This window comes from Mytilus galloprovincialis, chromosome 1 (genome assembly GCF_965363235.1).
Source record: "Mytilus galloprovincialis chromosome 1, xbMytGall1.hap1.1, whole genome shotgun sequence".
NCBI lineage: Eukaryota > Metazoa > Mollusca > Bivalvia > Mytilida > Mytilidae > Mytilus > Mytilus galloprovincialis.
The window spans coordinates 86,810,148-86,824,339 of NC_134838.1; the positions used below are offsets into that span (position 1 = coordinate 86,810,148).

General features: G+C 29.7%; 1 protein-coding gene across 1 annotated transcript in view; it reads left to right on the forward strand.

Moving 5' to 3' along the window:
• LOC143043101 (neutral amino acid transporter 9-like) overlaps positions 1-13,271 on the forward strand; it is a 33,018-nt gene extending 19,747 nt beyond the window's left edge. The window contains exons 8-15 of the mRNA XM_076215568.1: positions 235-294; positions 3,313-3,495; positions 4,228-4,335; positions 4,918-5,024; positions 5,588-5,692; positions 7,243-7,391; positions 7,966-8,055; positions 9,272-13,271. Coding sequence (XP_076071683.1) covers positions 235-294; positions 3,313-3,495; positions 4,228-4,335; positions 4,918-5,024; positions 5,588-5,692; positions 7,243-7,391; positions 7,966-8,055; positions 9,272-9,449 — 980 coding nt within the window. The 3' untranslated portion in view covers positions 9,450-13,271. The remainder of the gene's footprint in view (positions 1-234; positions 295-3,312; positions 3,496-4,227; positions 4,336-4,917; positions 5,025-5,587; positions 5,693-7,242; positions 7,392-7,965; positions 8,056-9,271) is intronic.
• The last annotated feature ends 921 nt before the right edge of the window (positions 13,272-14,192 follow it).

Sequence of the window (14,192 nt, forward strand, 5' to 3'; positions counted from 1 at the left end):
AGTTTAATTTTGGTTTATCTTATATTATTTTGGATGGGTGCATTTTGTTGGATTCACAATTTATATAGCTCTAAATATTCAAACAAATTTTAAAATTTATATATTTTTTCCATGTCTATTTTAAGTACTGGTAGTGTTTAAAATTAGAATTCTCTGAATTTATAATGATGCCCATATATCTTGTCCTTTATCATGAAAAGAAATTTATAAGTATATCAAAATGAATAATTTCAGATAAAGCTGAACATGATTCTTCAAATGTTGGCAGCATGAATAATACAAATACAGATATAGGTGAGGTATTCAATAAAACATATTCACTATGTTTGAGGACATAAGTTGTTTAGTTTTACCAAAAGAACATGTTGTGAGTGTGAAGGCTAAATAAAACTGTTCTTTAAATCTCATTGATTAGCTCAGCTGTCCCAAAGGGTCAAGTGAGCTTTTCTTTTGTTTTTTTTATACGACCTCAAAAATATTTTGCGGTCATATATTGGTATGACGTTGGTGTCGTCGTCCAAAGACACAATGGTTTTCGCACTATAACTTTAGTTTAAGTGAATTGAAATCTGTGAAATTTCAACACAAGGTTTATGACCACAATTAAACTTTGTTTGATTTCATCAAAAATTGAATAATTGGGGTTCTTTGATATGCAGAATCTCACGGTGTATGTAGATTCTTAATTTTTGGTCCCGTTTTCAAATTGGTCTACGTTAAGGTCCAAAGGGTCCAAAATTAAACTTAGTTTGATTTTAACAAAAATTGAATTCTTTGAGTTCTTTGATATGCTGAATCTAAGCATGTACTTAGATTTTTGATTATGGGCCCAGTTTTCAAGTTGGTCCAAATTGGGTCCAAAATTAAACTTTTTTTAATTTCAACAAAAATTGAATTCTTGGGGTTCTTTGATATGCTGAATCTAAACATGTACTTAGATTTTTAATTATGGGCCCAGTTTTCAAGTTTGTCCAAATCGGGGTCCAAAATTAAACTTTGATTTCAACAAAAATTGAATTCTTGGGGTTCTTTGATATGCTGAATCTAAACATGTATTAAGGTTTTTGCTTATGGGGCCAGTTTTCAAGTTGGTCCAAAATTAAACTTTGTTTAATATCAACAAAAATTGAATCCTTGGGGTTCTTTGATATGCTGAATCTAAACATGTATTTAGATTTTTTATTATAGGCCCAGTTTTCAAGTTGGTCCAAATCGTGGTCCAAAATTAAACTTTGTTCGATTTCAACAAAAATTGAATATATGGGGTTCTTAGATATATGCTGAATCTAACCATGTATTTAGATTTTTGATATTTGGCCCAGGTTATCAAATTGGTCCACATTGAGGTCTAAAGGGTCCAAAATTGAACTTTATTTGATTTCATCAAAAATTGAATTCTTGGGGTTCTTTGATATGCTGAATCTAACCATGTATTTAGATTTTGGATATTGGACCATAATAGGTAAATGTCCAATTTAAAATTTTTAAGTTTTTAAGTTTAAGTTCTTAGACCACATTCATTCTGTGTCAGAAACCTATGTTGTGTCAACTATTTAATCACAATCCAAATTCAGAGCTGTATCAAGCTTGAATATTGTGTCCATACTTGCCCCAACTGTTCAGGGTTCGAACTCTGTAGTCATATAAAGCTGCGCCCTGCGGAGCATCTTGTATGTTTTTAAGATAATGAAAATTTGTTAACAGAAAAAAAAATATCAGCAGTACAAGATCAACAAAAAGAAATTTTTGTTATGAATTCTATTCTAGTCCACAATGTTTGAGAGTGTCCTTTGTTGAAGATGCACATTGATTTAGGTGAGCAACACATGCTCTAAAGAGCCTTTTGTTTAATATTAAAGTAGACTCAATGTGACTCAGAATTTGGTTAAATTCTACTTTATCCAGCAGACTTACAAACTACAACAGGAAATGAATCTTTATCTCCTGGAGACAAAAATGAAATTCTTTAGCACTATGTACTTACTAAACTTTTATGACTTGAAGAAGACATAAACTTTCTAATGATATTTTCTGTATTTAACTTTTACAGTCCTTTATTCTAGACATAACAGCTGACTTTAAAACGGAAATAGAAATTACTGTATTCTACAATGTGAAATATATATAAGATGTGGTATGAGTGCCAATGAAATAACTCTCCATCCAAGTCACATTTTGTAAAAAGTCAATCATTATAGGTCAAAGTAAAACCTTTAATACAGAGCCTTTGCTCGCAGCAAGCTATAAAGTGCCCCAATATGACTTGTGTATTATGGCTTTGCACATTGTTGAAGGCTGTACAGTGACCTATAGTTGAAGGCCGTACAGTGACCTATGTTTGAAGGCTGTGCGGTGACCTATAGTTGTTAATTTCTGTGTCATTTGGTCTCTTGTGAAGAGTTGTCTCATTGGCAATTAAACCACATCTTCTTTTTTATATAAATCAAATCAAACAGAAAAATCAACTAATGAGAACACTCATGAACCACAAGTGTCTGTCTGTGTCCATCTGTCAGTCAAGCAAATCAGTTTTCCAGACTTTTTATGCCCCACCTACGATAGTAGAGGGGCATTATGTTTTCTGTGGTCTGATCTTTCTAATTTAAATGCCAAATTATAGTTTTGACCCCAATTTTACGGTTCACTGAACATAGAAAATGATAGTGCAAATTTCAGGTTAAAGTTTTTGGTCAAGGTAGTTTTTGATAAAGTAGAAGTCCAATCAACTTGAAACTTAGTATACATGTTCCCTTTGATAAGATCATACTAATTTTAATGCCAAATTAGAGAATTTATTCCAATTTCACGGTCCACTAAGCATAGAAAATGATAGTGCGAGTGGGGCATCCGTGTACTGTGGACACATTCTTGTTTCTTCATGCTTGAGATATTTATTTGATATTTGGTGTATTGTTTTATCATTGCAAGTTACAGGTCAAGTTTGATTTGCACGATTTTAGCTTTTCTTCTTGTTCAGTTAAAGTCCTTTTCCTAAAATTAAATTTTTGGTTAAATACTTTTTAATTACAATGTACTAGATTTCTGTTCAAAAGGAAATTGCTCATTTTTTAAAAGGTTTGTAAAAGACATTGTATTAAGATAAATGACATTTTGGATTTTTTTCCTTTTCTTTATTAAACTGCTTGAAGAATTTAGTGGTAGGACAAGCTATAGATTAAGTTAGAACGTTCCATTACAACAAATTTTTAACCCGTAGGGTACTATGTATTGCCATGCAATACTCACATAATGCTTGTTTACATATATATTTATACAAATCATTTCAGTTTAGGTATTGTCTTTTTATTTCAGTGTGCAATGTCCATCATCCAGATACGAATCATACATCATATCCATCTGGATCTCATACACATGAAGACAGTTTTGATAAAATATGGAATGTTTCTTATACTGTACCTTTTTTCTTAATACTCATCTTAGGACCTCTAGTCAACTTTAAATCTCCTACATTCTTCACAAAGTTCAATGCTTTAGGTAAGTTAACATATTTTAACAAGTTTTATACCCCCCTCAAAAATGGTGATTATTGGGAGGGTGGTATATAGGTCTTACAATGTTCGTCTTATATCCATGTGCCTTATTAGGACTAATTCTTCCTAAATGACAAGACAAATATTGATTAAATTGTACACAATAATAAAAAAAATTGTGGAATACTACATGAAGATGTGCCAAAAATGAAATGTGATATCCTGTCCAACTTGTTGAAGGGAAGATAATCAAATTTATATACAGTACTTCAGTATTGCAATATGTGGTAATAGTCTCTTTCAAAAACAAATCCTCCTAGATAGCTATGTGTGTATCGATGAAATTTTATACATTTGTAAAATGCTATCCGAGGATGTGCCTAAAGTGATATGATCATCTGGTAAAAATGTTTAAGGAAAGAATTGAATTTCCTTTTTTTTTCAATATTGTAATATGTTTTTATTGTTTTTCTTGAGCATAACTCCTCCTAAACAGCTTGAATTAATATTGATGAAACTTCACACAGTTGTAGAAAACTACTTGAAGATGTTCTTACTGGAATATAATTCCTGTCCATTTTCAAGGGGAGATAATCAAATTTAGTATTGCTATACATATTTTAAGTGGTTGTAAGTTCAAGATGATATTACAATGACTTAGCTGTAATTGATGCTCTCCTTCCTTTGCAATTAATACATTTATTTTTAGCTTTGTATTAAAATATTTACATTTTAGCTACCTTATCTGTGACATATTTGATAATCTTTGTCATTATAAATGCTGCAAAATGGGGTATAAATGTAGAATTTACTGGAGATGAGCAGCAGATGTTTTATGTCCCAGGTAAGAAAGTTCTATTTATAGTACTTTTTATTGTTCTTCTCACCTCTCAAAGATCAGATTCATAGAATGTCATTTACATTGAGTATATTTCATCCTAAATCAAAACAAAAAGCAAAGAAATGATGAATTAAACCTCTTTATGTAATTTGATGTTCAGTATGTGAGGAGATGGCCACTTTATATATCTATAACTTAAAAATGAAATGAAGATTTTATCCAAATATCTCCAATCTGACAGAAATTTGTATTTAAGGGATATTTACTTTTACTAAAATCATACATATTAAACATGAATACCAATGAAATTGATAACTGACTGAAAATGAAATAAAAAATACTTGATGTATGATTAAAATTCAACACTGTTATTGCATTTAAAAGAGTAAAGCAGACTGTAAATTCAAAAATCATTACATGCATTTAGTATTGCTATCTATGAAGATTTGGGAAATACTGCTTAAAAAAATGTATCATTCTTGTTTTATATCTGATTAAATTTTGAGTGTGCCATTGGTATCATTCTTGTTTTTTATCTGATTAAATTTTGAGTTTGCCATTGGAAAATAATTATCTTTTTTTCAGATTTTAAGGGAAGTTTTCCTGCGTTGACTGGTATAGCAGCTTTAGCTTATTTTGTACAGAACTCTTGTGTGTCAATAGTTAGAAATCAGAAATACCCTGAAAATAACGTAAGTATGGTGTATCGTCCCCATCACAATTGTAAAGAAAGGCAATAAATATAGTGAGAGTTTTTTCATCCATCCATTTGCTTTTCTGTGCCATTGTCCTATTCATTCATCAATCTTCTCCCTTCAATGAGATCACAATTCAGCAAGACTTATAAATGATCATAAAATTAAGTCATCTTGGATCAACATTGTTTGTGCGCTATGTTCCTGCAGTTTACATTGGATTTATTTCATCAGAGTGAAATATGGTAGAATCGCTATTAAATTAGTCAATGATAATAACATGTTATAGTGTTATGTGTCCAAAGAGCTTTTCTGGGTTAAACTATATCAGAAACACAAAGGAAAAAAATTGAAAGTCAAGGATGTACAAAACATGTAAAGAGCATAATCTTCAAAAGGGACCTAAGATAATAGCAAAATCGTTTTACCAACATTGCATGAGGGAGTTGTAACCTTAGTGTCAAAATAATATAAATTTATCAACAGAGAATTTAACAAAGAAATTTTATATGTTAGTATCTGTCATGACTGCATTACATCTTTTACTCTGTATTTTGTAGATAAGAGATTTGATTATAGCCTATATATTAGTGGCCTTTACCTATATATTTGTTGGTGTTATGTTTTATATAAGTTTTCCAATGGAAAAGGACTGTATAGAAGATGTAAGTAAAGAGATTTATACTATAGCAATGAAACATTGTGGGATATATAATTGCTTATGCTATCATTAAATTTTAATGTTATTGCGAACCAAATGAAAGTTTACCACAGAGTCGTCTGCTCTTGACCAAGGTATTTAAACTTTTGCAAGTTTACCTGTCACATTGAATCAATACAATAGCTACTTTTCTCTGTGTAAGTTTATTCAATGAGACCTTTAAATTTCTTCTAGGAGAAATCTATCACTCATTGATTAATTTGCCTGACCAAAAAAAATATCTTCTTTGTTGATTGAAATACATGTATAAACTCACATAAACTGCATGTGATACAGTATTTATTCAATATCAATGATTATTTCCAATCTGTTAAATATAAGCACTGATTCAATTATAAAAAGTTTATTTCTGATTTGTTTTAACTACTGCATGCATATATGTTCCAAAGAATTTGCATGTTTTTTTGTGGTTGTTCAGTTATAAAGAATACATTTATGAAGACCTTAATTTAATCATTATCATTTCAAGTTTTTATTTGTGAACACACTAAAAAAGCAAATTTTAATAGGTAAAATATTGAAATTTGATCAGAAATCAACTTTTAATTTTTAAATCAGTGTTTATTTTAAACAAATTGAAAATGCTTTATTGATATTGAATAAATACAACATCACATGCAGTTTTATAATTCCTTATTTGTACATGTATTTCCATCATTGACAGTTCAATTTTTTGTTCAGGTAAATTAATCAGTGAGTGATAGATTTCTCTTGCATGAAATTTAAAGGTCCCATTGCATAAACTAAACAGAGAACAATAGCTATTGTATTTGTTAGATGGGACAAAAGAACTTACAAAAGTTTAAATCGACAGGTAACTTGCAGGTGAATCTGTGGAAAACTAAGATAGGGTTCGCAATAAAAAGAACAACATGAAATCATATGGCCATATTAGTGACAAGAAATAAACTAGAGTTTGACATATTACTTGACAATTTCTTAATTAGAGTTTGTTTATGTTGCTGTTAAAGTCATTATCTTTATGTATACATGTACACTTCATCTGGAATAATACTAAAATGGATTGATGGTTGGGTGGATGACTGTTTTATTCCTATTGGCAAATTAAATGCATATTCAGGACGTGAACAGGATCATGTGATATGAATATTGACCCTGCTTTTCACTGGACTGAAATGCCGAGCTGGAGGTTAAATGTTCTAGGTTGCATGGTAACAGTCTTCAGGAAGATATGTCACTCTATCCAGACACATTATTGTGACTTCGAGCTGACCCCTCTTTGCTCTTACTTCTAAATGCAACATGCTTAAATGAGAAGCAATAAATACCAATTTCCAGGTGATATTTGACAACAGTATGACACAAATATAGAATTAAATAGAATATAAGAAATACTGCAACAGTTTCTGTCCTAAATTAACTACAGAGTCAATTCTTGTGACGTTGTGTCCATAACACTACCAATAAAAATTAAAATAGATATTCAAATGATTTTTTGTAGTTAACATTTAGTTTTTCCTCTTTTATTTACAGAATTTATTGAACAATATGTCTGACACATATGTCCTGGCATTTGTGGCAAGAATTAGCTTATTCTTCCAGATGATGTGTGTTTTCCCATTGCTTTTGTATATATTTAGAGTACAACTTTTGTATACCATATACAACACTGTTTGGCCAGGGTAAGCTATTGTATACATTTGAATAAAATAAATAATAATTAAAAGTTGATGTTAATTAACAGAATAACATGGGTTTTTTTTTAATATAAAAGTAAAAGAATTCAAGCAGTAGAATAGATGTTTAATAGAGTTTTTGAAGTAGAAACATCTTTTAATTCAAAGCACAATGAAAGTAGTCAACATAAATTTGATTTTATACACACAATTTGTTTACAAATTTAATGCACACACTTACAGTGAGATCTGTACTAATTACTATAAATAACCCACAGCTATTGAATTGAATCTTCTTTAAAAAAAAAGATATAGTAAAATAGTAATGTGGTTTATACATATTATCAGTGTTAAATGTTGACATCACAAAAAAACACATTTAAATCTATTAAAAATATTTTTTTTATTTGATATCAATAGTTTAAGTGTGACAGAATCTTGAAGTCAAATTTCACAGATTAAAAAGTGATGAGATCTGCTGTCATTTGCAGCATAGCCATATCTGTATATTACAATTGTGTCTATCCATCTAGCTCTTTCAGTTTTTTAATTTTTATTCTATTATTCTTTCATTTTGTAGTTTGCGCCATGTTTTGGTATTGAACGTGTGTATCATCGCAGTATGTGTGGTATTTGCAGTATTTCTACCTCATATAGGAAAAATTATAGGGTAAATTGATTCATATCTCTAAATTTTGATTTGCAAAGATGTATTGGAGAATAATCTAGTAAATCACAAGTTTTCTGGAATCATTCATTATGAATTATGAATCTCTTTGTCTCATTTATGGGATTTCAAAGTTGGGTTACTTTTTTCAACAAAATCAAGAAAGGCATTACAGAGTGTAACATTTGCACAACTCTGAGCAGTCTTGCAGATCACATAATTCATTTAGTCTCAATGATTAATGAACAAATTTTCAAAATCAACTTGCTTATTACTGAAAAACACAAATCCAATTTGAATTTGGGTGGGGTCACTTTTACCTTTCTAGAGTTATTCCCTTTACAACTGGAGAAATTGCTGAATTTTTATTTCTGTTCTATAATTTAAATTTGCCTCAACTAAATTTAATGAATCTTATACATAATGCTTATTACCACAAAACACAGATTAAGTTAAAATTCGGATGGTGTCACTCTTCCTTTTCTTAAGTTATTATGCCACTTGAGGGGGCTCGCAGGTGTAAATCAATTTTTTTTTAAATATAGGATTTCACTATTTTTTTCTTTGTATGAACTTCATCATATACTTAATAGAAAAATAAAATAAAAAAATGGGGTCCCCGCTCATTTAAGCTCACAATCTGCCTTCGAAAGAAGCATGCATTTTTGTGTAGGTACTTTTTCTGTTGAACTAATTGGAGAAATAGAGGTAATATTGAAATAAATTACAGAAATCTCTTAAATTTTAGTATCTTTTAGTTTAAATACAGCTTATTTGAAAAAAATAATAAAAAATATAGGTCACAGATGAGTTAAAAAAGATATTTCAATTTTAAAGCAAAAACATGGCAATTTTGCACCAAAGGGAGATAATTTGGAGCTTTTTCAAGAATATAAACATTTTAAAAGTCATCTGGGGCTTAAACAAATCGATTTTTTTGGTTGATTTTTTTTACCATATCATGAAGTCACAACTAATTGTGTAATAAATAAAATTTGTAATGTAAATGTTTAAAATTTTGCTAAAATTTTTATACCCTCTAGCCTCCTCAACAATTGGAAAAAAATCTCTAACTTAATATTGCCTCAACCAAAGTTTATGAATCTTATACAGAATGATCATCCTCAGGTGTATATATAATTTGTGATCATAGGTATGATTAATCCAAACGACTGTGTTTGTAAACTTGTCATTAAAATTATGTTGATTTATTTTTCAGATTTTTTGGAGCATTCTGTGGTTTTGCCTATGCCATAATGTTGCCATGTCTAGTACATTTGACTATACAACACAGAAATGGAGAACAGTCTATATTAAGTACTGTTTTACATTCCTGTCTCATTGTCTTAGGATTAGCTAATTTTGTTGGACAGTTTTTAGTTCTCAATGTAAAATGAAGTGTGTGTTTCAAAGGACCTCAAGAAATCAAGAGAATGTTTCTTGGTCTTGGAGACGGTAAAGTGGATTGTTATAGTAGTGATGAGTTATAAGATTGTATATGAATTGTCAATTTGAATTGTTGGATGATCATCACTTTACATGCTTTATCAGCATTCTGCAAAATGTATTGGATTTTTTTAAAGTAGTTAAATATTGAACGGCATTATGACAGGGCATTAAGTCAAGTAGTTGTCATATTGCTATATATAATTTGTATACATCTAACAGAAAACAACCTTTCAAATTTTTTTTTATTTTAGATCTTCGACCATATTTTTTGTTATACTTTAAGACATATTTTGTTAAATAATATATTAAGTATGTTATGAATGTTATATTGTTGTACTAACTTTTGAGTGTGAGAGAGAAACCATATTTTAAGAAACGCAGTTGATTGTGTTAATCTCAAATAAATTCAGGTCAAAATTTTAGATCCACAATCAACTATGCATGTTTCCTTCCATTTAATTTAACTGTATTTTATTTAGTTTTGAATACTGTGAACTTCAAAATATTCCAAAGATTTGTAATTTAGATTCATAAATATTTGTGTGCATTTTATATTGTTATTGTTGAAATTTAGACATAAAGGAGTGATCAGTTATTACTGGTTAAGAAATTGCTGGATTCAAATAATACTATACAAATCCAAATTGCTATTATTATTTTTGCAAAACCTATCCCACTGCAATTTTTCAATAATCAAATCATATCACAAAACCTTCTAAAGTATTTTTATTTTATTCATGACAAATTAGCAACAAAAATATGCTGAAAAACGAAATATTAAACTATTTTTTTTTATATTTTTATATTAGTTTTTGATTCACTATCACATTCTGTAAGTCCCTAGTCAGGAGCTTTTAGTTCAGTGGTTGTTGTTTGGTTCATGTCTGTCATATTTATTTTGCGTTTATTGTTTGATATATATGAGATTGTTGGTTTTTCTGTTTTGAATTGTTATACATTTTTCATGTCAGGGCCTTTTATTGCCTCTTATATATAATGAGTTTTTCACATTGTTGAAGGCAGTATGGTTGTCTATAATTCCATACATCCACTTCATTTGAACTCTGGTAGATAGTTATCTTATTGGCAATGATAAAAAAATCTCCATATTTATATACTTGGCAAATTTTTTTATATTTTAGAATATCCCAGTATATACTTTGAATACTGTAAAAGTATTAAAACATGAGATTTAAATTAATGGCCAGTAGTATTGGAATTTTGTATTAAATGGGGTTGTATATGTTTTAGTCTGTATCTTAACTCAAGAGATCAAGTCTTTTAGGACACACACCCATCAGCATACCTCATTTAGTTGTCAGAATAAATTTTTCAGTTGTATTTTGTAGCTTGTCAGGTTACACTGCCATCATATTGTTTGTTGTTTTAAACTTCTTTAATGGTCTTTCCAATTGAATCTAATATGATTAGAGTCCCCCTTGTGTAGCATAGCTTCAAAATTGCCAAGTACTTTTCTTTTCTGATAAAGTAGGAAAAGCATTATTTCTGTTACTTCCAGGACATTTGTTTGTTTCTTTTAAAATGTTATCTATAGTAACTGCTAATAAAATGAGAATGATTTTAAATAAATTTCCTGATAGATTATGTACATGTATAGTCCCCTTTTAAAATTATGCGAGACTCCCATCTCATAACTCCCATGTAAGATACTGTGAATTCAGAAATTATTGCAAGGTTTTTAATTTATGCAAATGATGTAACCAAATGAGTATTTAAATAATAAATATCATTTTGAATTTGATACATGTATCTGTATAGAGTTTCCTGAAATCACAATAACTTATTTCCCATTGTTGTACATTCTAAACAAATTGCAATAATAAATGCGTGCAATAATTTCTACATTTACAGTAACTTGAAAAATGGAATGTTTTCTAGATAAAGACCTCAACTTATTGAAATATCACAAATTTTACAGGTACTATATATACCATGGTTTTTACGAGTTAACATATTTAAACAAACGAATCCGAAGGATGAGTTTGTTTAAATATGTTAATGAGTAAGACACATGGTATATAAAATTTGTAATATAAATAAAATGATTGACAGCTTCAAGACCTTCAACTAATATTGGAATTGATCACGTTACAGTTTTATCCAATGAAATGGAAGCGCGCACAAGTCACTTTTGCGCTTCGTGTATGATCGTCTGTATATTTCATGTAATAGAACCCCTGAATTTGCAGAAAGTAAAGAAAATGTCGGATTTAGTTTTGCGCCCCGTGTATGATTGTAGGCGCAGGTAATTTCATAATGTCATCAGACTGAGGTAAACAAAAATGTCGGATTCCACGACAAGGATTAAATAGTTATTATAATGACGGTAAGAATTGTTTTTTTTTTGTTTTCAATGTATCATACAAATTAATCATATTTTACAGAATTTTCATCTAATTGAAAAATGCTTTTCTTCCGTTATTTTATTAGATTATTTATTAAAACACAATTTTAATGATAAAACAATATTTTAACAGTGGCGGATCCAGGGGCGTAGATAGTGTACGTCCCCTTATCATGTTTTTTCACAGATATTTGTAGCCGATATTTATTCCTTTTTGTATAGATACCCCCCTTTTTAAATCGAAATTTAATTGCATTTTCGCAAAGGGAATGATAGTTATACATTTTATTTTTTTCAAAACTGAAAGAAGAAACATTTAGTAATTGTTTCCAAAATTAAGGAAATTCGTAACAATCCTATATAGTTTGAAAAGGGTTTCTTGAAATGTGGTACACATAATTTATTGCTTTTTCTTATAAAATGAAAACAAATGAAGATCTTGACCTTTTAGTATGTTTTACAGCTTCCTAAATATTTTAGAGGCGGATACATTTAAAAAAAAAAATGGTGGAGCTTCAGCCATGGAATAACATGAAAATGAATATGTTATACCATGGCTGAAGCTCCTCCTTTTTTCCTTTGGATTCTAGTCGAGTTGCATATTTAATTAGCAAAGTATGGTACAACATAAATTTGCATATAATATACCATGGTTTTCTCTCACCACACTTTTTAAGCAAATTATTTCATAAAAACATCAAAGGAAAAAAATCCAATTTATGTTACAATAAAAAATAAAGTATAAAGGGATTTTTAAAATACATTATAAGATCTTTATGAAAATGTAGTAATAAAACTTTGACTGCCAAATCTAAACTAGTTTAGAAAACACTTTGAAATTAACATGTTAACCTTTTAGTTTCAAAAGGAAAATTAATTTTACATAGTTTGTATAATGAAACAAGTATAATTAAAAATCAAGTAAAATCCTTGTAATTTGTCTATTGAAACTGATGTAAGACCACCATGTATTTTTGTAGCAGTATCCTCTTTAAACTTCTAACTTTAATTGAATTCTCTCAGTAAACCATTTCATCTTCCAAAGCATGGCTCAGATTGAACTTAAATTTACTTGTTGTGAATTGAAGTACATATGTCGAAATGGTTTTACTAATTTAATGTAGGATTCTGTTTTGAAAATTCTACATTTGTATAAATTGTGGTGTAAAAATTGGTACCATGAGTCCAATACAGGATACTTGGTACAAGCACTTTGTTATTATGCTTTCAACTTTTTTTCATAGGTGACAAAATTTTATCCAAACAATTTGTTGTCACATTGATATGTTATATCTACATTCCATTAGCTTAACATATATTTTCATGCCAATGTGATTACTATATTACAGTTTACCAGAACAGGAAATGTTCAGTGAACTTACAAATAAACTATAATATCATAAAAGTCTTTTTTAGTTCAGTTTGATTGTCCTCTGACAATATGTGCCTTGACATATAAGTACACCAAGAAGTAATAAATATCATCAGGCAGTTGGGAAGGGATTCAAATTGTAATTCATGAATTGAAGACAAGACCTTTGCAAAAAAAATTAACCATAGAAACCTCAAAACATTTCAAGTTGTATATAAATATTTTTTGAATGCCGCTTAATAAAACAATACTTGTTGTACATGGTTTCGGCTGTTATCTGCTCTATGGTCAATTGTTGTCTCTTTGAAATATTTCCCCTTTTCCATTCTCAGTTTCAATATTTTATGTAAGAGTTTGATTTTTCTGTCCACCTGCTAAAATCTTCTATTTGTTTTCCAAACAGCTCTGGATCAAGCTGGGCAAAATTCATATAAGCATACATATATATATGTTCCAGACCATATGAGTATTTGGACCATACGCGTATGGTCATGACCGTATGGGTATATACTCATATGGTCCAACCATACACATATTAGTTTAACATAGGACCCAATGGGAAATACATACAAATGTTTTCTTCTAGAGAACCACTGAATGGAAGGAATTCAAACATAGCATGAATGTTCCTTATGAGATGCTGACCAAGTGTTGTTACTTTGTCATCGATCTAACATCCAAGATGGCCACCAGCGGGGACTTGGTTTAACATTGGACCCTATAGGAAATATACAAATGTCCTCTTTTAGAGAACCACTGAATGGAATGAAACCAAACATAGCATGAATGTTCCTGATGAGATGCTAACCAAGTGTTGTTACTTTGTAGCTGATCCATCATCCAAGATGGCGCCAGTGGGGGGAAGGGGGGCTTAGTTTAACATAGGACCCTATGGGAAATATATACAAATTTCATCTTTTAGAGAACTACTGAATTGAATGAAACCAAACATAG